This window comes from Artibeus jamaicensis, unplaced genomic scaffold, assembly GCF_021234435.1.
Source record: "Artibeus jamaicensis isolate MK-2021 breed Jamaican fruit bat unplaced genomic scaffold, CSHL_Jam_final contig_781, whole genome shotgun sequence".
NCBI classification, from domain to species: domain Eukaryota; kingdom Metazoa; phylum Chordata; class Mammalia; order Chiroptera; family Phyllostomidae; genus Artibeus; species Artibeus jamaicensis.
This window is the reverse complement of record NW_026521968.1, coordinates 5216462-5243075: the sequence shown is the minus strand read 5'-3', so window position 1 is coordinate 5243075 and position 26614 is coordinate 5216462. Positions and strand designations below refer to the sequence as shown.

Genomic DNA, 26614 nt, shown 5'->3' with positions numbered 1-26614 from the left:
GAAAAGGCTTTCACAATGAGTGCAGGCATTAGGGAGGAAAGAATGTTTATTTACTACTCTTGTCTCCTAAGTCTCTTTCCTCAGATTGTTGCCTTCAGTTCCAGCTCACTGACTCTACCTATTTACAGAACTTAGACATTATTACAGAAGTCCTGGAGCAAGACTGCTACATTTTTTTAATCTCTGAAACTAGGAAGTATTTCTCAACTCCATATCACATTTGGACATATGAATATAATAACAAGATACAGAGCGTAAGAGCTGATATTTATAAGATAAAGGCATACAAGTAATTCACAGACTCTTTGAAAATAATATTTGAAAAGAAAACTTATTTGCAAGCGACTTTAAATCCTATCTTAGGAATATTGGGGTATTCCCATTGCTATAAAAGTTAATCAAATAAAATTGATTATTCAGAAATTCAAAAGAAAACACAAAATATGTACATATAAAGAAAATAAGTCAGAGAACTCTTTAAAAAAGAAGAAGGAGGGAAAAACTATAGTTGCAAAAATAAATGTAAAAGCCTCATGGAGTCCCAAAAAGAATAATGTTTTGGTAGACAATTCATTGCTTCTCACACTGTGTGGGGTGGTGAGGCTTATATTACGAGCCCATAAAGGTATACTCAGAACAGATTTTGTGTTTACATCTGAGTATAGGGGACCTGTGGCAATTGCATATTCCATTATAAAAAAATTTAAATATTGTAGTTCTTTCTCATATTCTTGGGTATAGGGTCTGACAAAAAATAGAAGAGAAACATCACTAATGGAATATAAAAACTGACCAAAAATGACTTATAAGATAGCAAAAAATGAAGAATTAGCCAGGGAATAACAAAGATCTAACACTTTAGACATTTAATTTTTCTAATACATACTGGTGGGCAGGGGCATTGAAATATCTTGTACTTTTATTTTAGGGGTAGAAAAGCCAAAAAGGTAGTACTGCCTACTTACACTTTTTTTTCTACTAATGCTATCTACTCCAATAGAAAAGAGTGTTGTATAATGTAAAATGAATTTGCCTTTTCCCGATTTTCCCCATGTTGTATCTATTACTTACATCTGTGGCCATCAGCTCTTCCTGATCATCAATGCTGGGCACTGTAATTTCACCTTGACTGACAAAGGCAAAGTCATATGGGTTGGTGGTGATCAAAAGCATTTCTGAACACATGGAAGAGAATAATTATAGATAGAGTTACGTTGGACATCAAAAACATTTTAGAAGGACTTCTTAGAAGGACTGTTATTATCAATCAAAGATATTTCTTACCAATGAGCTCTGGTTTCTTGTTGGACATGATTTGATAAAATATGTGGTAGCTTCTTTCAGCCTTTAGCTGGAAAGTAACTCGGGACTTCTCTAGCAGATCTAGAAAGTGAGATTAAGTACATTTAAAAGAAAAGGCCAAGGTGGAAAATAGATAAAAATAAGATTTTCAATATATACCTCATACGAAAACATACTCTGTAACTAATATTTATTAACTTACATGTTTCAATATCTGCAGAAGCCAGTTTGCCTGTGGCCCCAAAATGGATCCTGATAAATTTACCCTTAAGGAGGCAAAAAAGAAGTTATTGTTCATATTAGGGTAGACACTAGCTCTTTAGCTATGAAATGAATAGATGGAAAATATATTATCAGATGTGTTGAAGAGGCAGTGCTAAATGTCACATGAATAGGAAGACCAAGAAACTTACGAAGCGAGAGGAGTTGTCATTCCTCACGGTCTTGGCGTTGCCAAAGGCCTCCAGTAGGGGGTTGGCACTGATGATTTGGTCTTCAAGGGTCCCCTTAAGAGAATTGAATAAGACAGATAAAGATGCCTTATAAAAGAGGAGTTTCTGTTTGCTAAATTATGTTCTCATTGATCTTTCCCCTTCTCCTTTCCCCCTTTGCAATAATCTGTAACTTTTGGGTAAGATTTTCTAAAATGAGTGAGGAGGACAGTTGTGGGGAGGGGGACACCCCATTGACAGGGTCTTGATTTGTGTATCCTTCAGGACCAGTTTTTCCTGCTAATTAAATGGTCGTGAGAACTTTTGCATATCAAACCTGCCAATATATTTCATTCTCACAAGTTCTTCCAAGAGTTATCCCAAATCTGGAATTGCAGGCAGTTAAGTTGCCCTGATTCTTAAGTACTGTGGTCACACTTTAAAGCCTTTTAGTTCCTCCATACTGAAATTAACATCATGCCCACCTGCAGTTTGCCACCAGGAGCAGATTCCTCTTTTTTCTTCTCTCCGGTAACTGCAATTGTTGCAAAGTACTGGATGACACGTTTTGTGTTCACAGTCTTTCCTGCACCAGATTCTCCGCTATCAAGTTCAGACAGAATAAAAAGTCAGAATCTAAGGCTATAGTAGTAACTACTACAAGAATCAAAACTCAACAGAAAAATAAGAGACAGGAAATGTGCATACGTAATCAGGATTGACTGGTTCTCCCGATCTGTGAAGAGAAACCAAAACCCAAGGTGTTTAGAAAAACAACTTGGCACATAGATTAACACAGTATCTGTAAACTCAAAATTGTCTTAAAACTACCTCCTGACACAAAAATAATAATTATCAATTAGTGCTTTGCTTTTTTCACAAGATACTTTTAAAAAATAGCTAGCAAAAGATGTGCTAATTAATCAGTGTATTAAACTTCCATTACCTTTAATGTGATAAAATATGTAATGCATTATTTTACCATATTAGCTATGAGAATAAACTATTGATATCAAATGAATGAATAATAATTTCATGTTTAATGTGCCATTAATTACCTAGTTTATCATTCAAAAATCCTGTTGTGATATTAATGTGCAATCCAAAGTTTAATATAGTAATTGTGATAACTTCTTAGCATGAAATTCAAAAGTTTACTTTTTAGAAGGGATAATAAATTAGTTATCATTAAAATGCATAGTTGAGCCCAGGCTGGTGTAGCTCAGTGGGTTGAGCGTGGGCCTGGGAACCAAACAACCGCAGTTTGATTCCCCAGTCAGGGCACATGCCTGGGTTGCAGGCCAGTTCCCGGCAGGGGACGCACGAGAGGCAACCATACATTGATATTTCTCTCCCCCTCTCCTTCCCTTCCCCTCTAAAGATAAATAAATAAAATCTTTAAAAAATGCATAGTTGGCACCTAGATTTGGTTAATTTTGAGCTGGAATTTGCATGAATTAATTTAGATTTTAGCATAGAAATGTAAGCAGAAGTCCTTTTTTGGAACTGGTACCTTTTATTCTAAATATACTCCTTAATTTTACTAGTGCTATTCTTATGTCTGTGCTAAACATCTTATTCTCAAAGTACTGGCTCTATGTCTTCTGCATTACCAGTATACAAATCTTTTATTAGTGGCTATAGAATTAGTAATTATCGACTTGCTCACCGGTCAGCATGAACTGATAGGCATTGTCTGAGATGGAGAAGATGTGGGGTGGGGCCTCCTGGCGCTTTTTGCCTCGGTAGGCAGACACCACCTCAGGGTTGTACACTGGCAGCCACTTGTAGGGGTTGACAGTGACGCAGAAGAGGCCCGAGTATGTCTGGGAAATGACAAGGTTGCTCAATCAGTAGTCACCTCATTAATGTGCCTGGGAAATATATAGATAGGGACCTAAGTATGCATTTAAGGGACCTAAGCCTTAAGTTCTCATATGACATAATGGTTTCATATGCTACCTCTCTCTAAGCACCTTCTGCTGCACAAAATGCTGCAGTTTTCCAACCATCTCAGTATTAAGTAGATGGTTTTCCACAAGCATATTTTCAAATACATCAGAATTTGCAATACTAACCAAATGATTGTCCTTAAAATAATGTTGAGTAGCAAAATCTGAAAATAAAGTTTTGTTTTAGCTAACATGGTACTTGAAGTTATTGAAAAGTAATGTCAATGAGGGCGCTCACATAGATCATCCAGGCTGCATAACGCTCTTTGAGGTTGTACAGCACAGCGGGCTCGTGTAGGTGGGTCATCATGGCCATGTCCTCAATCTTGTCATATTTGGGAGGGTTCATAGAGAAGACTTGGTCATCCTTAACTGTGACAGTCTTAAGAAAAGAAGGAGTCAGTGTATCAAGTAAGTAGTAGAAAAGTATCAATTATGCCTCTCCCTCCTTTTATTTACTTATTTATTTTTACTCACAGTTCCGCCTTCAGTCTTGGCTGTCACTTTCCCTCCTTCCCTGCTCTGCACTGTTGCTTTCACATAGGACTCCTTAGGGTCCACCACAAAGACAGAATTCTTGGCATCAAAGGGCTTGTTCTGTGCCTCAATTCGCTCCTTTTCAGATTTTCGGAGGTAAGGAGCAGCCTCCCCAAAAACTGCCATCTCAGCGTCGGAACTCATGGCTGTGGGTTATTGATGGCAATGCAGCACAGCACCAGGTGTAACTAGAGAGAAGAAACAGAGTTGGACGATGACCCAGGTTGCAGGTGGGCATGGTCCTGTTGCTCACCTGTTTGGTGAATGGACTTCACTGGCCATGCTTACTTCCTTACCCCTACTTTTAGGAGTCACTCCTGTGTGTTTTGTACAGGTTCGGAAATATTAGATCATTGACTTGAAAGTCTGATATTGGTGGCTTAATTTTTGTGAAATTTCAAGTCTCCATTGTATCTTTTGTATCAAATGAGATATATGAAGGAATTAACGTTTTACTCAGCAACATTTGTAATACCCCAAGTGTGTTCAGAATTTCTTCTTTTGCTGTTTGCTTTTCTTTTCTTTCTTTTTTCTACACAACCCTTTTTTGATATTGTGATGATACAATCAATTGGAAAATAACTGTTAACAATGCCTTTCCAACCTAAATGAAACTATTTAAAATACTCAATTATTTAAGCAAATTTTCTTCCTGCCCAAGTTATTAAAGATGGATATATAAACTGCATGTAAAAAGATATTAAAATTGAACATGCAAAAGATACATCTGTTCTTTGAGAACATAATCCAGGTTGAAAACACCTAATAAACACAAACTCCTAGTTAACTGACAAGCATTAGGTAATTAAAGGGGAAAGTAAGTACAATGGTAGCTGAAAATACAATAAATGACCCTATCCTAACTCAAAATTATACCAGTTCTTAAATTGTGTAAAAACTAGAAACATTATCTGAACGGAATATAACTTTAAAAGTTTCTTGGAAAATATCTGAATTTTTAATAAAATATTTGTAGGAGTTGCATATTTTTATTCTATACTTCTCTTTGTTTTTAGCTGGATTTTAGCATACATAGCTTTTTTATCTGATTCGTACTGTTTTAGATCTCTCTCTCTCTGCCCTGCTTCTCCTCTTAGTTAAAAAAATACCAATCCTCTAAATATATCTTCTGAAATGAATAGCCAGTATAAGGTTTCAAGCCAAAATAAACTTAAATTTTTCCTACTGTCATATGAATTGTGAGAAAATAAGGATTTTCACCCTTGTGACAAGGACAGAATGATTGCCTAGAGTTAAAGTAGGTGACCTTTGTGGAGCAGAAGAGGGGCTGGTTTGTGGAAAGCAGTGTCTTGGTTGTTAGCAGCAATACAACGTCAACCTTTTATAAGCTTCCAGGAGTCTTGGTCAAAACCTCCTCCCAACTCATAATGTGTTAGATATGGAATTCACTACCTACTAATCTCTGAAATCAGTATAATTCATACTTGTAAAAATTTCTTGATAATACAGTGAAATTTAAACATTTTCAGTGGACAGATATTGAAACATTTAATGTTAGGGTGTTTTTTTTTCTTCAGAGAAGAACTATTATTGTGTTACATTATTTTTTATTTCTATGCTTGTTTTTACACCAGGCAATTTTGAATTAACTACCATGTAGAGATTACTATGTACAGTGTATCCAAAAGACACAGAAAGGATGTTACCCTCCCCATTTTATGCCTGAAATCAGTTGTTTCCCAGCTTGTGTATCACAAGCTCTCAAGGGTCCTCAAGCTTGTTGAAGCAAGCTTCTTGAATTCACCTGCACAGTGATAATTGCCTTGAGTTCAAGAAGCAACATTCTTACACAAACAATATGTTTTCTTCTCTAAATGAATGCCGCAGTATTAAATATAAAGTCATTTAAAATAATTATTACATGTATAGTAGGTTTTCATCATTATGTGTATTCCTAACATAATGCAAAAAGTACAGGTTCTGACACTTAGAGTTGGGGAAGGTCCATTCAATGTTTTGGGTTCTATGGGAGGGATCCTAGGAAATCACTGACTTAGATCATAGATGGCAATAGCTGGAGGGACCTTAATGGCCACCTGTAATCCAGTCTTGTCAACCTGTGGATGAGGAGACTAAGGCTCAGAAAGACAAAGGGTCATTCAGTGACAGAGAGGTGTAAGTGGTGTTGCTTGGACATGGGTCCTATTCCCTGAAGTTCACTTTAGGACTTATTAGTGCTAATTCCACTGCAACACACTATTTCAAGTTATATAACTGCCAACCAGCTTCACCAGGTAACTAGAGTTAATGTAAAGCCTATACTGGCACCTAGAAATTTTGACTGCCAGATCAAGCCATTGTTGCTATTGCCATTCCATCTCTGATATATCCTTACAGTTTTAAGATGCAGTAGTAGTTTACATTAAATGTTACATGCGAATGTTTGCATACTATCTACAATTCTAACAACATGTAAAACAGAGGAGTCATTCAGTTTTTTGTGATTAAATGGTCTGAACAGTCAAGATTTTGTGAAAAGCCATTCTTAGAGAGCATGGCTTATATCCTATTTCTAATAGTAAACTAAGATATAAAATGGCAGTTCTTTAAGACATAGCAATATAGAGATCCCTTTGTTCTTTAGACTGTAATAATAGATTATTCTTACCTCTTGTGTTACCAGCTGGAGAAGGTGGCAGGTTCAAAGCAGACAACTACTGTTGAAAGAAAAGCAAAAGAATGTGGATTCTTTTATTTTTTCAATTTAATTTATTTAATTCAATTTTTTTCAATTTAAAATACTAGTAATTATTGTGCAGCACAATGTCACCCTTAGGAATGTTACAAAGAAAAATTAAAAATTGGGAAACAGGAGCCATCTCCCTTAGGTGAATAATAATTCAGGAGTATAAAACTAACCAAGTGTTCTTCCATGTATACATACCTTAAAGAATTTCGACGAAGGACAGGACACAGGCATCTTGGTTCCACTTTTATAGAGACCATTCTGCAAACACAGCAGCCACCTCAGCTGTCCTAGCTGGGAACCTACTTGGCAATCCCTTTGCACAATATTCACTGACTGTGGCTGTGAATGGATATAATTAGAAATATTTGCTGTCAACTATAAACAATTTGACAGAGGATAATCTAGGGCTTTTTTAATAGGCATTTGATAGGGATGGGGATTCAGGGCTTCTAAGGCTGCTTCTTCAGCTTTGCTGTTGCGTCATTCATCGCAGAACTCAAAGCCAGGTTCCCACTCACTCTCCTGCCTATAAAATTGGTCTGGCAGAATGAGCCTGATGTGAGGAGTTCAGGGCTAATTGATTTGTTAGTGCTTAGAGCCATCGAAAAGCTGGGATGAATTTTAGATCTGACGCTATGATTGGAAGCAGTGAGTGATGGATATTAAGGCAGAATTTCTAGCCCACATCTGGATCTTCAAATCAGTGGCAATAGATTCTTTCGAAGTCTGAAAGTCTAAACATAAAGGAGAAAATTAACTCTTAGATTAGGCAGTAGTGATGGACCATAAGGAATTTAGAATGGATATAAACACTTTTGTTCCTTTTCTGGAGGACTTACCATGGATATCTCCAGCTCATAAGTTTTCATTGAGGGGACAACAGAATGCTGTGTGATGTTCCGTGCACGTTTCCACTGCATAATAGAAGGAGATACAAAACATGCATTTCTAGTTCATGGGCAAATCCTCATGACTAGCTGTAGCTTAATGAAGTGGGTATTACATATTTTAATTGAAGGTGGGAGGAAAGACAATACTCTTTTTGTGAACTAAGAAGATGAATGGGCCATAACATATGAGCATGATACTTTTAAATTGGATTTTGGTGGTTTTGCCACATATACAGCTGTTACTGAATATGACAGGAAATCTATGTACTCTAAGGTGTCCCTAAGATTGGGTGTGATATTTTCTTTTAACTGTGATCTGCTAGCTTAAATTGCTGATTAATGTGACTACAGTTTTTATATATCCCATTGGCTTAGAATTTCTTTTTAACGTGTAACAGGTCGAAACTTTTCTACTTTTTATTTTTTTTATATGATACTATGGAATAGTTGGTCAGACTTTTTTTTTTTAATCTCCATGGAAATGATTCTCAGAAGTCTAAGGACTTACCAAAATATTATGTTCTAAGCCAGAAAGAAGAAACATCTAATTTAAGACTTTCACAACTCACTTATTTTTACTTCTTTTGCAACTTAATATCTCAATTATAGACATAAATGTTATCAAATGCATGTACTACTTGTGGAACTGGAAGATAAAATAAGGAATTCTGAATGAGACCAAGATACATAGGTTGAGTTATACAATTGTGGCTGATGAGGACTCTGCCTAAAAGTCAGAACTTTGACTAATCACAGATAGACTGAGCATTCAGATCTTGAACACTCTAAAATAAGACAGTGATATTGTAGTGGAGACTGGCATGGTCCACTGTGGTGGATCCTGGCTGGCAGGATCTGTGTATGTTGTGGCTGCTCGTGAGCAAATACACACGGACAACAGGGACAGCATGGCCACTCTCTAAGAGAGAGAGGGCAAGAGGGCCAGAGAGCTCAGCCCCTGCCTGGACAAGGTATTGCTTTTCTGGGTACATTACATGGAGGGTAGTCCTCATTTACTATGCACAGGTTCACTGCAGGGGATTACCTTATATAGATAACAAAGGAAAGAATGTTGCTAATTACTTCAAAGAGAAGGATGTTGCAGATCAGGGGAAGAAGTGGTTGAACTGGTCATACTCAATACTTGAGGGGTTTAGTTTAGATTTTAGGAAGTTGCAGTAAGCCCTTGTTGCCTCAATTCAGGGTGAGGGAGTTTTTAGCAAAAGCAAGTCTCATAGCAGGGTGGGTACAATGCAGGCCTGATTCCCCATGGGAGAACCTCTCCATGGGCATGGTCCTGCATGCCACTCGCTCCCCACTGGTTTTCCACATGAGTGCTGAGCTACATTTTCATGCCATGCAAAGGAGTTTCCTACAGTCCACCAGGAGTGGCTCAGAGAGCCTTGCAGAGCTTGTAAAGGGAGAAGAGAGCCAACACTGAATGAGGGAGGAGACATTTCCCTTATACTTGCTTTTCTATGGACTGTCTAAATAGGAAATACAGGAAATTAACATTAAGCCTTCTTGTATTCATGTGGTTCTTTATGATTAGTTATGGGTGGGAAGGAGAATGATTTTGGATGCTATACTTTAGCAATCTGCATAAAAATGTCTCTCTAGCATTTCTCTCATTATCCTCAAGATTTGGAAATATTATAGTCTTCCATGACCTCGTACTTCTTTATCAATTAAAAACACAAATCTGGTGAAAAACCTAATATTCACTTCACCTAATAGAGTGTAGGATTAAATTAGATTATATAAGTAGTTTATAGTATATAATACTTACATAAGTAATATATATTATAGATTATTTTACTGTATGAGTGGAAATTATATGTAATTATATGTAATCTCATTTAATTTATATGCACACACAGACACACATATCTACAGTGCTTAGAATAGTATCCACCAGGGGCTGCTGAAGTAGACATTTCTTAATTAGAGGTAAAGGTTGCAATAGCATGCTGATATTTCTCCCAAATATGCCCAGAGAGTCAAAGTGGTAGTAAAGGGCTGCAGATAGGTGGTGGTTAGGAAATGTCAATGAATAGAATTATTTTGTTTTATGTTTTTCTTATGTAAATTGTGTTAAAAATACAGTTGGGAACTAGGTTGGAGAAAATGTTTATATCCTAGCTTCTGTGGTATACAGCATGACAGTATGACTGTAATAAAACCCCTTGCTATTTGGCAAATCAGATTGCTGTTTGTCTTCTATTAAATTTCTCTGGGACTCTACTGGGTCATCACTACTGAAAAGAAGTTGTATATTCACTTTTAAGTCAACTGCTTATTACACTTTAATGTTCTCATTCTACCATGTGGGTACAGTCATTTACTCATTTGTCTATTTAATACATATTTATTGAATGTCCACTATGTGTCAGCCACTGTTTTAGCACAGGGTATCACTACAAAAATTGGCCAAGCCCATGCCCTCATGGGAATTTCAGTTAATGAGGGTAGACATACACAAACTAACGAACAAGGCAATACATAGTGTGCCAGATACTAGTGAGTACTAAAAATAAAGCAGAGTAAAGGGGAAAGAAATGGAGTGCTGTACCAAAGTGGGTGATACAGAAAGACTTCTAGAATATGGTGAAATTTGGGTAGAAGTTTGACAGAAGTGAAAAAGCAAGCAGTATGGATATCTAGAAAAAGAGTATTTTAGACAAAGGGAACAGAAACTGCAAAGTCCCTGAGGCAGGAGTACACTTGTTTAAGGAGCAGCAAGGAAACCTATAATCAGGCAAAATGGTCAAGGAGAAGAGTGGCAGGGGATGAGGTAGGGAGGGCAATGTAATGTAGGATCTTGTGGGGGCTTGGGCTTTTAATCTGACTGAGATAAACCAGAGAAGAAATTTGGGAAGTGAATCAATGTAATCTGACTGAAGATTTAAAAGAACCACTCAGATACCTGTATTGAATGTAGATTATAGGTTGCAAGGGAAGGTCAAGGATAGGCAGCAGGCTATTGCTACAACGTAAATGGAAATATAATGATGGTTTGGGCCATGTTCCAGTTATAGTAACTACATAACAAATTACCCCAAACATAAGGGCTTAAAACAACCTTTTCATTATGCTTATGAATTCTATGGGTCATGAATTTGGAATGTCAAAGGAACACAGCAGTCTGTTCTACAGTATCTGTGACCTCTGAGAACCCCAAGCTTGGGGATGACTCGGCATCTAGAGGCAAGTATTATGTCTCATAATAAAGGTTAGAGAAGAAAGGATTGTTTAGAAGGGTAGCTAATAAATGAAGTGGTATTTGGAGGTAGACATGAGGCCAAGGGAAGTTTTATTAAAGGACTGGAGAGACTAAGCATACTCGTGTTGATAAGATGGATCCTGTAGAGTTAGATAAACTGAGGGTGCAAGGGAGGGAAGGGATAATTGTGTCACACCAGGCAAGAGAAGCTGGAGTCCAGAGGCCAAATGGAAGGGTTGGACTCTGGTGGAAGTAGGGACATTTCATGTATGAGGCAGGAAGACAGAGAGTAAGAGCAAGATGCAGGTTAGAGGTTAGTTGGTAGATTTGCTAGCAGAAAGATGTGGGAATTTCTATTTCCTTGCTTCTATTTTCTCAATGAAGTATGAGGCAAGGTCACTGGCTAAGAGTGAGGGCAGTGGAAGAAGTATAGTGCATATACAGATAGAAGATGAGAAGTGTTCATTTTGGAGAGGAGGTGTCCCAGGCCTGCCCAGAAGTATTGAGTTATAATCATGAAGTTAAAGTGGGACCAGTTTGGTAGATCTGTATGTTTCTCCAGCAACTTTAGTTGCTTGCATGTGACCATAGAAAATATGAACAGTGAAATATAGGGTGAGAAAGGCAAGGAGTTAAGAATCTTTTCAAGTGGGGGATTATAATACTAGACCACAAAATTTGAGCTTGGATAAAGAAGAAAATGAAAATAAAAGGGCAGATATCAAAACAATGAGAAAGTGGCATGGGTCAATGAATAAGTGGTCTCAGTGTTGTCAAAGAATTGCAGGGATGAACTCTCTGGAATAGGTGAGCTGGAAGAAGAGGAGATAATTGATAGAGATTGAATAGAATAAATTTCTCCTGGTTGTGGTGTATAATTCTTTTTAATATACTGTTGTGTTCAATTTGCTAATATTTTGTTGGGGATTTTTGCATCTATGTTCATAAGATGTACTGGTCTGTAGTTTTTCTGTCTTATAATGTCTTTATCTGGTTTTGTTATTAGGTCATGCTGGTCTTACAGAATGAATTAGAAAAATGTTCCCTTTGTTTTTATTTTCTTGAAGATAGGGTGGTGAATTGGTAATATTTTTCCTAAATGTTTGGTAGAATTCACTAATAAAGGAATATGGGCCTGGTGCTTTTTGGGGGGAAGCTTAGTGGTTATTGATTCAAATTCTTTAATAGATATATGCCTATTCAGATGATTTATTTCTTCTTGTATGCTTTGATAATTTGTGCAGAGACTGAATAGGATGCTTGAAATTGGGGTTTTGTGAAGGTACAGATGTTCATAATGATGAAGTCAGTGATGACTATATGATTTATTTCTCTAAAATTTGAACTTGCTTTGAATAATAGATGAGGTAAGACAGATGCAATAACTGAAGAGGAGGGATAAGGTAGGGTGAATTAACTGTAGGAAACATAAGACAGGATGGAATGACTAAACAAGAGAGATATGACATGTAGTAACTGAAGAGACAGGATAAGAAAGGATGCAATAAATGAAAGGGAGGGAATGAGAGAACAACATGTAATAACTGAATGGGAGAGAGAAGACAGGATGGAATAACTGAAAATGATAAGAAATAATGCAATAAATGAGAGAGGATATGGAAAGGACAGAAAAGGAAAGAGAATAAGATGTAATTAATGCAAATGAAAGATAATAAAGGAAGAAATAACTGAACTGCAGAGGTAAGAGAAGATATAACAAATTAGCAAATAAGAATACAAGGTGCGAAATGATGAGAGACAAAACAGGGTGGAGTAACTGGAGGAGATGAGACAGGTTGCAATAAATGAAACTGACAGATAAGATAGGATACAATAAATGTACAGGAGAGATAAGAAAGGATGCAGTAGCTGGACAAGAGAGTTATGACAAGGCACAATAACTGAGCAGGAGACATTAGACAGGATGCAATAACTGAATGTCAGAAATAAGACATGATAGAATAACTCAGTAGAAGAGGTAAGACAGGAGAGGATAATTTAACAGGAGAAAGTATTAGGTAATTGCTGTAGGGAGATTCTTCTTTCAGCTAGGAAAAGCTTTTTAGAGCTGATGCTCTTGAAGGATGAGTAGGGTGAATTTACAAAGAAGGGGAAGGAGTGTTATGGTCAGAGGCAAAAGGGGCAGGAAGCATATGACAGTGAAAATGAAGGTTTAAGTCTATGATCATGTAAGGGTGGATGCCTGACTTCTAAAGAAAGTACTAAAGGGAGTAACATTTAAATTGAGACTTAAAGGATAGGTAAATATTTGCCAAATGGAAAGATTGGAGGGCATATAGGAAGCAAATTCAAAAGTATGGAATCATTCATTCTTTCAAAATACAATTTTTGAGCATGAACTCAAGCATGATACAGAAATGAATAAGATCCCTTATCCACACTTACATAGCTTACATTTTAATATGTGAGAAAGACATTATTTACAGTTTAGTAAATGATAAGTGAAGAGAACATAACAGGGAAATCTGACCTATTCTAGAGGTGTAAGAAGGTTTTCTTAAAGAAATGAAATTTAAGCTGAGATTTAGAGGATAAGTAGGCCTTTTCTAGTCAAATCATGAAAGTGAGACATGAGAAAAGATTCCAGGAAGCTGAGGAACAATGTATTAAGTCCTTGATGTGATAAGGCTTACAGTATATTCATGGAACTAGAAGGAGGTCAGTGAAGCTGAAACCTAAAGATGGAGAAGGAGAGTATCTCAAGGTGGAGCCTGCTAGGTCGGCAGGGAAATCTTTGGGATTCTAGTTTTTATAGTAAGAGCAAAGGAGTGATCTTAAGCTAGAGTGATGTGATCAGATTATTGTTCTTTAAAAAATCTCTTTAGCTATAGCTCAGATTTTGCCAGAATGGTTTAGACTTTGGAAAGAAGAATAGATGTGTGAAAGACCAGGCAGTAGATGATGACAGTCTGGATGAGGACTATGGCAGAAAAAAAGGGAGAAGTCGATGGTTTTGAAAGATATTTAGGTGTAGTAAAGAAAAAACATAATATTGATTGGATATGGGTGAATGAGGATAGGTAGATTTCAAGGCTGATTCCTAAATATTTAGCTTGAGCAACTGAATCATTACTATGGTCATCCACTTTGAGGAACAGTATAGGAATACAAGAGAGGTTTTAAGGAGGGTAAAAGAGAATCGTTAATGTGTTTAGTTTGAAGTACTTATTTGCAGAGATATCAAGTCTGGAGCTCAGAATAAAGAACTAGGATGGGGATGGAAAGTTGAAATTCTTGGGTTATAGATTGTAAAGAAGCCAAGGGAATGGATGAGATCATCCAGGAGAAAATGTAAAGTGAGAAGAAAGGGGCTTGAGATGGAAACTTTAGTCACATCACATTGAATTCACAAAAACATTTGATGGTTAGGCAGAAGCAGATGAGCTGATAGAAGAAAGGAAAAGAGAAGCTGGAAAGCCAGACTATAAAGTACACCAGGGTAGGACAGAGTTTTGGAAATCAAGGGAAGAGAACATTTCAAATAAGAGAGAATGACCAGATGTATAATAAATAGGCAGTTAGAAGTTCAGTTTAATTACAGATTGAGAATTGTTCATTTGATTTAGCAAACAAGAAGTGACAGGATTATAGTGAAATACATTTAGGTACAGTATAGGATAGAGGAGTAGGTGGGAGGTAAGGAAATGGAGACGCTTGTGAAATTTTATTGTAAATTAGGGAAACGAGATAATAACTAGAGAAAAAATGGATAAAGGGAGACTTAAGAAAGGATCCAGTAAAGTAAGAGAGAATGGAGTAAAGGTGAGGGAACAGAATGGTCCATTTTATAAATATTTTAAGGTCGGGGGGATGAGTTTCAGAGCCAGGCAGGGGAGGTGGCTCTAAATTGGAGGAGAGACCCACATAGGGGAAGGGAGAACATAACTTGGCAGTAGAAATGTAAAGCAATTTTCATCCAATGGCATCTACTATTTTTCTTTCAAGCAGGATGTGAGATTATTCTCCAGGGCCAAAGGGCAAATGGAGATTTTGGAAGAGTGGAGAAGATTTCAAGTAGAGAGAAATAGAATGTTTGAGCAAGTTGACAAAATAACTACAGCACTGAAGGCCCAGTGGGTTTGGTGTTAAGAATTTATAGTGGTACCATTTTCTCTGAAGTGTGAAGTAGTAAATTATCTAATTCATTCAGATTTAGTGTTTTTACACTCCAGTATAATAGAGGGATAGGAGATGGCAAAGGAATTCCATGGTGTTATCATGAGAGTAGACAAAAAGATAGATGATGAGCTTTTGCTTAGTTGAGAGAGAAATAAAGGTAAAATAGGGTCTGATGAAAATGAAAGAAGTTAAAGGCCAGAATACTGGAAGTGTCAATGGTGTTGAAGACCTGTTCTGTTGGGTGTAGTTAAACAAGCAAGCTAGAAAATCAGGAAGGAATTGCTTGGTTTGGTGACTTTAAGGCATTTTTCTGGAGTGAGTCTACAGAAGAGATAGAATGGAAGAGAAGACAATGGAAGGTGGGAGTCATTGGATTGGATGAATGATTCGTGTGAACATTGAAGTGTCCTAGAAATGTGATAAGAATTGGGTGATGAGGGAAGAGGTGCCAAACTCTTTAATAAATAAAAAGTCAGTAGATAATAGCAATAAGTATGGGCAATAGTCAAATAGTGTGAATCTTAAAACAAGAAGAACTTTTGACAAGAGTATAAGCAGCAATGGAGACCAAAGGTGAGGAAGGGATTTTGTGTCTAGCTCAGGACTAAGGAGAAAAATAATTGTTACTACTTAAGAGAGCTTCCAGGGAAGCATTATTTTCAGGGAGAGGCAGACTGAAATTTAAATTAAGTGGTGGGGGATGTTCCAGAGACATAAGAAATCTCATGCTTTTCAAGAGGGTCAGTATTAGGTGAGAGTACAACTAAGGTTGGCTATTGTTATCAGACCCTATCTTCCTTTCCTACATCTTTGCTTAACATTTGTCTGTTTACCTATTCATTTTCTTATGAAGTGAATAGCCAAATGAAATTGTGATGTGGAATTGGATGAATAGGTTGTAACCTTCAGCAGGATATTGGATAATATATTGAGGACCATTAACTGTTTTATAGATTACTTCAAAGTGAGCTCAAAATGTGTATTAGAGTAATCAATCCAATAATCAATATAAAATAAATGAAGGTGCATAATAACTCAGAGGGAAACTTCCCCAGGCGCCAAAGCCCAGAAGTGTGTATCTGAATAATTTAACTTACTGGATAACAAAATTAAAAACTTTTAACTTTGTATTATTTCTCTTAAATAGGTTGTATACTGTTCTTGTAAAATCTTTGTTATAGTCCTAATAAACAAGATTCTTGCTTGCTCCCTGTCTGTAAAAAATTAGATAAATAGAAGGCACATGCTACCCACAGCACATGTAAATCTGTAGTAGTAATACTACATACAGATTATACCTTATAATTATACATATAAGGTAGACTATACATTGTAATTATGATGCTAACTACCACAACACTATAGAAAGGCACAGTGTAGCAACCTAAATACAAAATAATGAGTGTAGAAAATGGACTTTTTAAAAATATTAATTGACCTTCTCTTTGTATCAGAAGTACGATGGGGAAGCCTTGTAAAAGATGCAGAAGCTTCTAAAGAGAGAGAAGAACAAATCTGAAAATATGTATACTCTTAACCCTTGTTTATCATTCTAATGTAATAACAAGGGAGGAGGGGTCAGTAAAACAAACAACTAAACATCTGTAGGTAACAAAAAACTAATAATCTCGTATTTAAAAAGGACCAGAAAAATCCATAAAACATATTTCCTCCTTAAGAGATTCTAATGTCAACTTAATAGTTCATAATAGGGGAGAGTTTGCATGTTAAATATTTTTAAGTGTATAACCAAAATTGTTTATTTTTTCTTTTATTTTATGTTGGTAATTAGTGTTTTACTATATTTTTACTCCACCTTGGTATCAAGACTGTTAACTTCATTAACAGAAATCTGCTTTTCTGATGACTAGCTAGGGTTTTGCTAAGAGGGGTTTAACAAATCCTCTATGTTCTGTATGGCTAAGATCTGCCTCTAGGTGTTCCCTGCTCATGAATGGTTTAGGGCGCTGACTAACTGGGACTGACCTGGCTGCTTCTCTCATCTTTTATTTTTGCTGACTAAATCCTTCTCTGTAAGATAGAAGCAAAATGTTTTTTCTTCATTTGATGCATAAAAAGGTAAGTTGACCCAGTGGGGGAAAAAGAGACACAAATTCTTTGCAAATAAATTTTTTATCTGCAAAAACCGTAAGTACAAAACAGAGTGACAAAGATTTTCACATTGTGTGCACTTCTTTGGTCACCTTTCAGCATTTGGATGCATTACTCTTCACTTATGATTTTTGTGTGAACCTCGCGGCTCTTCACCCGCAGCTTGTTGACCTGGGACTCAGCGATGTCAGCCCGCTCCTCGGCCTCCTCCAACTCGTGCTGGAGCTTGCGGAACTTGGAGAGGTTGACATTGGATTGTTCCTCCTGAGGATGAATGGAAATGCATTTCAGACCAAATAAAGTTCAGAATTTCTAGTTTGTTAGGTCAGTGGGTCTGGAATTCCTGTTTTCCTCTTGCAATGCTGATATGTTCTCTTAGTTCTTTTTAGTAATATGCCATCCACCTGTTTACTCAAACCATAACTTGACCAATTACCTTTGATTTTCTTTCTCTCATCTCCAAAGTGAAATCCTTTAGCATGTCTTGTAGTTTGTACCTCCAAAGTGTCTCTACTGCCTTCTGTGCGGTCCACTACTCTCCTAATTTAAGCTGTGGGACCACCTAAAAAGCCTCGTACAATATTTTGCTGCACCAACCTATGTTACCCAACAATCATTCTCCACATGGTAGCCAGAATATTCTTTCACACATACACACACATATACACACACGTATATATATACATATATGTGTATATATATTAAACATGTATATATTGACTGACCTGGCAGAAACCATCTTATGGCTTCCCAGTGTCCCATTGCACTTAGAATAAAAGCCAGACTTCTTATTATGACCTAGAATACCCTGTGTTGTTCCTCCTGCCCAGCTGTTCAGCTCCATCTCTTCTACAACTCCCTTGTTCTGCTTCTTGACTCAGACTCCTTTCCACTCAAAAGCTTTGCATTTGCTTTTCCCTATCCCTAGAACATTTTTCCCTGGTCTATCAAGTGGTTGGTTTCTTCTCATTCTTCAGACCTTCACTGAACCATTTCTCTTTAACCTTTCCTCCTTTTACCCTTTTTATTCTTTCATCCCTTTAACCAAATTGGCTTGGACATGTCCTGAGACCTGGAGGCTGCCCAAACCCGCCAAGGGATTCTGTACTCACCGCTTCCTCAGCTTGTCTCTTGTAAGCTTTCACCTTTGCTTGCAGTTTATCTACTAGATCCTGGAGCCTTAGTACATTCTTACGGTCTTCCTCAGTCTGAAATAATATTTTAAAAACTGAGTTTCTTGAAAGTATAAATACCATCATATTTTGTTTTACATTTGGTTTCTAATCCTTTGCAGACTGGGGTGAAAACCTAGGCAGGCCATTTTCCTTACCTGATAAGTGAGTTCCTTTACTCTTCTTTCATGTTTGCGTAGACCCTTGACAGTTTCAACATTGCGCTTCTGTTCACTTTCAACTTCAGCTTCAAGTTCACGTACCTGCAAAAAGGTGGGTATTTTAAAGACATTTATTATAGTCCATTCACTGAATTTCTACTCTTCATATGGCCTGTAGTATATCTTTTACTCTGCTTTATGTGTAGTTTTTTATATTTTATTGATTATGCCATTACAGTTGCCCCATTCCTCCCCCTTATTCCCCTCCACCCTGCACAACCCCTCCCACCCACATTCTTCCCCTTTAGTTCATGTCCATGTGTCATAAGTTCCTTAGCTTTTACATTTCCCACACTACTCTTGCCCTCCCCCTGTCTGTTTTCTCCCCACTGTCTATGCTACTTATTCTCTCTACCTTCTCCCCACTTCTTTTCTTCCCACTTCCCTGTTGCTAACCCCCCATGTGATCTCCATTTCTGTGGCTCTGCTTCTGATTTAGCTGTCCAATTAGTTTGCTTTTGTTTCAGGTGTAGTTGTTAATAACTGTAAATTTGCTATCCTTTCACTGTTCATATTTTTTATCTTCTTTTTCTTAGAAGTCACTAAAGTCACTTTAACATTTCATATAATAAGAGCTTGGTGATGATGAACTCCTTGAACTTGACTTTATCTGAGAAGCACTTTACCTGCTCTTCCATTCTAAATGAAAGCTTTGCTGGATAGAGCAATCTTGGATATAGGTCTTTGGAGTTCATGAGTTGGAATACTTCTTTCCAGTCCCTTCTTGCCTGTAAGGTCTCTTTTGAGAAATCAGCTGACAGTCTGATAGGAAGTCCTGTGTAGGTAACTGTCTCCTTTTCTCTTGCTGCTTCTAGGATTCTGTCCTTCATTTTAATCTTGGGTAATGTAATTATGATATACCTTGGTGTTTTCCTCCTTGGGTCCACCGTCTTTGGGACTCTCTGAGCTTCCTGGACTTCCTGGAAATCTATTTTCTTTGCCAGATTGGGGAAGTTCTCCTTTATTATTCGTTCAAATAAGTTTTCCACTTGTTGTTATTCCTTTCCCCTTCTGATACCCCTATAATTCAGATGTTGGAATGTTTAAAGATGTCCTGGAGGTTCCTAAGCCTCTCCTGATTTTTTTGAATTCTTGTTTCTTCATTGTTTTCTGTTTGATTGTTTCTTTCTTTCTTCTGGTCCAGTCCACTGATTTGAGTTCCAGTTTTCTTTCATCACTATTGGTTCCCTGTGCATTTTCCTTCATTTCACTTAGTGTAGCCTTCATTTTTCCATCTAATTTGCAACTAAAATCAACCAGTTGTGTAAGCATCCTGATCACCAATGGTTTGAACTGTGCATCTGTGCATCTGATAGGTTGGCTGTCTCTTGGTTGCTTAAGTATTGGCTCTGGGGCTTTGACTTTTTCTTCTATTTGAGCCATAAATGTTTTGTGTGTCCCGCCTGTTACGTAGTGAGGAGTGGAGCCTTAAGTGTTCACCAGGGTGGGGCTGCCCAGGTTGCTGGGTTGTGACGCTGTATGTGGGGGTGGGGTCAGAGAAGGAACAATGGCACTTGCTCCACTCTCTCTCGAATTTTAATCCCCTCTGCCACTTCCCACAAGCAAATTGGGCCCTTCTGGTGCTGGTTCCTGGGTGGGTGGGCTTATGTACATTCTAGGACCCCTGTGGGTTTCTCTAATGAACTCTCCTGTGAGGCTAGGAGTCTCTCCCTGTGCCTCAACCCCCACAGGTGTTTTCAATTGGTGTTTTGAGGCTTTATTTCCTGGCACTGGACCCTGGGTTGCTCCGTCTGTCTTGCTCCCCACTTATTTACCCACAAATGTGGGACTGCGGTCAGTTGGCCACCTTGTGCGCCTCACTGGGTCTGATTGTTTCCTCCCCACACCCAGGGTCTGCTAGCCCCATGCCGTCTGCACTCCCCAGTCTGCTAACCGCCACTTTTTCCTGCTGGGACCTCTTTCCGCCAGCCATGGACTCCACCCATCTTACCAGTCTGTTTGAATGGTTATCAGACTTCCGTACAGTTAAATTTTTTATCTGTTCTGGTTGTGTTTTTGTTTCTAAATGTGTGTTGTCCTTAATTTTGGTTGTATGAGGAGGCACAGTGTTTTTACTTACACCTCCATCTTGGCTAGAAGTTTCTATGTAGTTTTTGATGCTCTAGCTTAATCTCCCTGATGATAAGCTTTTTACAACAAGGAATGTCTCTCATTCCCCTCTGAATTATTTAGTAGAGATACTCAAAAATCATTTGTTGCATTGGATTGAGATGGAAAATGTGCTAATCAGAAGACCCACCCTGGCCTCCAGTTTCTGGATCTGCTTCTTCCCACCCTTCAGGGCCAGCTGCTCAGCCTCATCCAGACGGTGCTGCAGGTCCTTCACTGTCTGCTCCAGGTTCTTCTTCATCCGCTCCAGGTGGGCACTGGTGTCCTGCTCCTTCTTCAGCTCCTCAGCCATCATGGCTGCCTAATTAGCAATAAATCAAGAAAATAAGGAAAGCTGGTAATGGCAGATAGCATGCATATATATCAGTAAAACAAATGCTCATCTCACATCAGTGATGGCCTTCTTGGCCTTCTCTTCTGCATTGCGAGCTTCCTGGACAATGTCTTCCATCTCCCCCTGGATTTGGGAAATGTCAGTCTCCAGTTTCTTCTTGGTGTTGATCAGGCTGGTGTTCTGGTTAAAATATCACGTTTAGAAATATTAAGTATATGAAAGCAAAATCACAGTGCCTGCTGTTCTAATGAAATCACAAACTAATTAATTAAATTAATTAGCATCTCAGTTGACAGTGTATTTTTAAAAGACAGTCACCTCTGAATGTCAAAATTCAGAAAAGCACAAATATTGTTAATGCAAAATATTAAATATTTTAACTTTATCCTCCATGAAACATTATGAATAAATTTTTAGATCATACTAAGATATGAGCAAGAATTTGATATTCCTTCCTCTATTTTTCACTATTCTCTTATCCTGTCTGCTCACCTGGGTGTGCAGCAACTGGACACGCTCACTGGCATCCAGCAGCTCCTGCTCTGCAACTTTCCTGCTCCTCTCTGTCTGCTCCAGAGTGGCCCGCAGCTCCTCAATCTCAGCCTGCAGCAGGTTGGCTCTGCGCTCAACCATGGCCAGCTGCTCCTTCAGGTCCTCCTGGCCCCGGAGAGCATCATCCAGGTGGATCTGTGTGTCCTGTGGCATGAATGAATAATCACTGAGACAACTTGTTCTCGGGGCCTTAGTCACCCCAGTGCCCTAGGACCAACTCCTGAACCCCTTTACCTTGAGAATGCCTTGGGTGTTCCTATAGTTCCTCAGGGCCTCAGCAGCCATGCGGTTGGCATGGTTCAGCTGGATTTCCATTTCATTCAGATCTCCTTCCATCTTCTTCTTGATCCTGATGGCATCATTCCTGCTCCTGATCTCAGCATCCAGGGTGCTCTGCATTGACTCCACAACTCTAATATGGTTTCTCTTCAGCTGGTCAATTTCCTCATCCTTTTCAGCAATTTTCCTGTCAATTTCAGACTTGACTTGGTTCAGCTCCAGCTGGATGCGCAGGATCTTTCCCTCTTCATGTTCAAGTGATGCCTTAATGACAGCAAGAGGTGACATTAGCAGAGAATGAAAGTGTATAGCATTCTTGGAATAGGAATTAGTTCTTAGTTTTGGGCTGCCATTAACACATCGTTATTCCATTGTTATAGAAACTTCTACAACATGTTATTGTTGGTTTTGTTGACTTCTGTCTCCTCAGCCAGGTAGTGCCCCTGAAGGCAAGGTCTTTAACTTCATCTTTGTTTTCTCAGTGTCTAGCAGTCTGTCTGACATACAGTTCTGTTAGTTGTATATGTGGTCAATTTCCCAACCCCATACTCGTATGCAGAGTGAAAATTATTTGTCTTTTCTCTTGATTCACCAGTTCTTGGCATGTGATAGACCCTAATTTTTCTCAAAATTGTTTTCAAGTGTACAATAATGTCTACCTCTGCCTCCTCTAAAGCAGCCTGAAGTTCAGACTTTTCTTGCTCAATTTGCTTCTTTATTTTTTCCAGTTCATGAATACGTTTCCCTCCTTCTGCAATCTGCTCAGTGAGATCAGAAATCTCCTCTGTTGGTGGACAAAAACATACAAATTTGTTCAGTGAGGACAAGCATTCTTTCAACTCTTTTGTTAAAGAAAGGTAAAATGTACTCACGTTGCAAATTCTTATTTTCCCGCTTCAAGGTTTCAAGTTGATCCAAGGATTCCTCATAAGCATTCTTAATCTTGAATAGCTCTGTGCTGAGGGAGCGAGACTCCTTTTGGGAAGCTTCAAGTTCAGCATGAGTTTCTTCATACTTTTGTTTCCATTCTGCCAGGACCTGAGGGGCAAGGAATAGTCAAGAAATTTAGTGGAGAAAGTTTGAGGTAATGAAACCATTTATTCTAGCAACTCTCAAACAGAGTTGAGCTGTCTGGGACTGAAAAATCATTATGAATGAGAACAGCAAGAATCACAGGAACTCCCCACCCCATCAGTGAGACAAGAGCTACTGAGAACAGTCCTCAGATGGTTGGAATAAGGCACACTGAGTAGCAGGCCATTTTTAATCATATGTTGTATGCTGAGGCAGAAACTTCTTTGGAAATTACCTTATCGAAGTTCCTCTGCTTTTTGTCCAGGGCTGCGCAGGCAGCATTAGATCTCTCCACATCGAGCATGAGGTCCTCGACCTCATTCTGGAGCCGCTGCTTTGTCTTCTCAAGGGAGGCACACTTGGCATTCACGGCTTCTACATGCTCCTCAGCATCCTGCAGCCTCTGGGCCAGCTTCTTCCTGGGAAGTGAATTAGAGACAATAGAAGTGAATAGTCATCAGTGGAACTGGGTGTTCAGAGTGGGTACAAGAGAGTGATTTCCACAGTCAGACTCCATAATACTCTGCTTTTCAAATTTGTTTTCTAGGTGTAGTTCTGTATTAAGTCATTCCCATTCTCCCACCAACCAAATACTGAAAACAACCAAAATTTCAGTATGGCTGTGCTTCATAGTCTGGTTTTAAGGCAATCATGATCAGCCTAAGCCAACACTTTGCCCTTCAGAGTAGCTGGTTCAGTCCTTCTTTAGAGAATGTTAATATCTACCTTGAATTACTGTTATTTATTGTTTTCTGCACTGAATTTTGATATCCAGAGAGTAGAGTCTGTATTTTGCTAATCTTTGTGTATTCTTGTAGGCTGCCATATATATATTATCTACTCAGATGTTATCTTTTTTTTTTTTTTGGTCCCCTGGTCGTACTTTTTCTCGTGCGTCACCCTGAGCCACAGCTGCCAGGGCAAGTTATCTTAATTGTATTCAAATAAAGCGTACTTGATTTTGTCTAATTGTTTAATTATATTTGTATTTTCCTAGCTTTTCATAAATTCTTAATAAAAAGCTTTCCCAGATCTACATAAATTTTGCTCTGAGAGTTCTGCTAAGAATCTGTTCTAAGGCATTCACCAAAACACTGTAATTCCAATAATAGGAATGTGCCTTGGCCATAGACTAGCTGACTAAATCTCTCCTTAAACACTCTGTTGAATAAGTAGATCCCTTTCTGTCCAGACTCTCTCTCTTAACAGTTAAGTCTTGAACTTTTGATTTCATTGTATATGTAGTCCATTACTAAACAATTTTATTTTTATTACAGAATTTTATGTCTGTTATAATTTTATTGTCTGTTGCAACATATTCATTCCCCCTCCCTTTTCAATGTAGCCATATTTTCACATCTCAAAAGGAGGAGCTGTACTTTAAAGTCCAATTATTTTTCTCTCCCATATCTATTACCTTGGACCAATATTTTTGTTAGTTGCTGAAAGTGAGGAGAGGCACAAGAAAGTACAATTAATTCTTATTCTATCTGCACCTGTAATAGATAGAATGGTGGCAAAAGTCCCCCCCTTTAAGAACAATCATTCAGCTTCCTCTTGCCTTATATTTTTCTCTTTCTACTCTCTAGCTTAATGTCTTTCTTGAGACAATCTAGAGTATTTTTCTTGCTTAGTTTTATGTTCATGCATATTTTTCCTAGGTTTTCAAATTTTTTTTGGGGGGGAGAAGTGGACACTTGCCCATTCATAGTGGTAGCAGAAGCACTTTGTTAACAGAGATACTTCATTTTAACTAAGTTTAGAACATACTTGGCTTCCTCCAGTTCCTCGGTGCGCTGGATGGCATCTGTCTCATACTTTGTCCTCCACTGGGCAACCTCGCTGTTGGCCTTGGACATTGCCCTCTGCAGCTCGGCCTTGGCTTCCTGCTCCTCCTCGTACTGTTCCCGCAGCAGGTCACAGTCATGACGGGAGGACTGCAGGGCGTGGGCCAGAGCGCTCTTGGCCTGAGAAAGTAGAGATTGGTGATTTAATTTAATATGTTTAAAGTGCTATTGAGTACCTAAGCTCTTGTAGGTTATCAGAAGAAAATCTTTAGAAGTAAGCAGAAACCAGAATAATAACAAGAAGAACAACAATTAGAGCTTACCTTTATCTCCTCTTCAAGCTGCCTTTTCAGTTCCTCAATCTGTTGTGTGAATGCTTGTTTGCCCCTTGAGAGTTGGGAAACTAAAGAGTCCTTTTCATCTAGCTGGCGTGAATATTCACCTATAAGTACCAAAATCGAGACAATATAACTTTACTTTGGAAATCAAAGCTTCAAATTAAAAATGGAGGAAGGAAAGGGAGCTGAGGCAAAACATGATGAAGATCATGGATTACAGCAAACCACAACATCCACGTCAAATCTGACAAGACAATCTATGCAAAACTGAGAAGTGTGGAAAATGTTGAGGCAGAATATGTGCTATGGACAGCACGGAGATTTTGGGAAGTATTTGAATTATTTTATTACCATAGAAATTCTTAAGAAACATGAAAAAATATATAAGGTAAACCAACAAAACAATATCTAAGGCAATAGTGTAGTAGCTTACTTTTCATTGAAAGTTGATTAGAAACAATTATTCTGTAGAAAATAGGAGACAATGAGCAATTCCCTCTGTAAGTAGAAGTGATAGTCAAAAGAAAATTGTGGCATCATTTTTATATTAAGGAATAATCAAGTATTCTTCAACTCCCCCAGGAGTTGATTTATGGGATTACTAATCAGTTCATAAAGTAAATGGCATTTAAATTGATCTCCAATTCTTTAAGCATCATAATTTAGAAAATATATTATACTAAATAGAGAAAAAACATTTCAACCCCATTTTAGAGATAAGGTTACCTGGAAGCCTTATCTGTAACATTTCATAAGAATCGCAGCTTGCTTTTTTTATATACCACTAAATTACTAGGTGCAAACATGTATTGAGGAAGAAAAAATACAAGGAGTATTTTGATTCTTTTATAATTTTTCTTTTTCATAAAGTGTACTTACCATTTATTTGTATGATAGTAATAAAAACCCTACATTGTGCTGTATTCTAGAAAGAACAATATTTGAACGATCATGAAAGAGTCAAGTGGTTCCAACACTTTGATTTTCCTATTAATTTAATAGTTCAGATGACCTATAAACAATTTCCATCATGCTACTTTTCCCTAGGGGATGCAGAACTGTGGTTGAAATGTGGACAAGTTGATAGGAGGAGGAATGAATGCAGAGACTCCCCACTTTGGATATTCAGAATGCTAAAAACCTCACTTGAGTGCTCCTGGGCTGGGTTATGATCCTAAATATTTCCCTACATCACTGTGGTAGCTACCAGCAATTGGAAAAATTTCAGGAAAATGACTGGAGTAAGCATTCTTAGACAAGTCATTTTATCACTACCATAATTTGTCATCTTTAAAATGGCAATATTATACAGGCTATTAAGAAGTAAAGTAACAACCTGCAGAAGCATTTGGAAAAGTGAAAATAAATATTGTGAGGATAAACTTTTTATTTAATAACTTTTTGATTAGAGTCAAATCTGATTAAACATT

At 37.9% G+C, this 26614-nt stretch overlaps 2 protein-coding genes across 3 annotated transcripts in view; both read right to left on the bottom strand.

Moving 5' to 3' along the window:
* Positions 1-7178, bottom strand: part of LOC119056595 (myosin-4) — a 39198-nt gene extending 32020 nt beyond the window's left edge. Inside the window, exons 1-11 of the mRNA XM_053672694.1 lie at positions 7128-7178; positions 6852-6900; positions 4163-4410; positions 3924-4067; positions 3403-3559; positions 2442-2469; positions 2219-2336; positions 1716-1808; positions 1505-1568; positions 1285-1383; positions 1072-1175 (exon numbers count right to left, since the gene is read on the bottom strand). Coding sequence (XP_053528669.1) covers positions 1072-1175; positions 1285-1383; positions 1505-1568; positions 1716-1808; positions 2219-2336; positions 2442-2469; positions 3403-3559; positions 3924-4067; positions 4163-4366 — 1011 coding nt within the window. The 5' untranslated portion in view covers positions 4367-4410; positions 6852-6900; positions 7128-7178. The remainder of the gene's footprint in view (positions 1-1071; positions 1176-1284; positions 1384-1504; positions 1569-1715; positions 1809-2218; positions 2337-2441; positions 2470-3402; positions 3560-3923; positions 4068-4162; positions 4411-6851; positions 6901-7127) is intronic.
* A 10121-nt stretch (positions 7179-17299) lies between these two features.
* LOC119056593 (myosin-1) overlaps positions 17300-26614 on the bottom strand; it is a 29165-nt gene continuing 19850 nt past the window's right edge. For both annotated transcript variants that reach the window (XM_037155055.2, XM_037155056.2), the window contains 12 exons: positions 25170-25288; positions 24830-25026; positions 23295-23478; positions 22858-23023; positions 22645-22769; positions 21941-22249; positions 21647-21850; positions 21209-21334; positions 20951-21121; positions 18628-18732; positions 18410-18505; positions 17300-17561 (listed from right to left, as the gene is read on the bottom strand). In XM_037155055.2, the coding sequence (XP_037010950.2) occupies positions 17409-17561; positions 18410-18505; positions 18628-18732; positions 20951-21121; positions 21209-21334; positions 21647-21850; positions 21941-22249; positions 22645-22769; positions 22858-23023; positions 23295-23478; positions 24830-25026; positions 25170-25288 (1955 nt within the window). In that variant the 3' untranslated portion in view covers positions 17300-17408. The remainder of the gene's footprint in view (positions 17562-18409; positions 18506-18627; positions 18733-20950; positions 21122-21208; positions 21335-21646; positions 21851-21940; positions 22250-22644; positions 22770-22857; positions 23024-23294; positions 23479-24829; positions 25027-25169; positions 25289-26614) is intronic.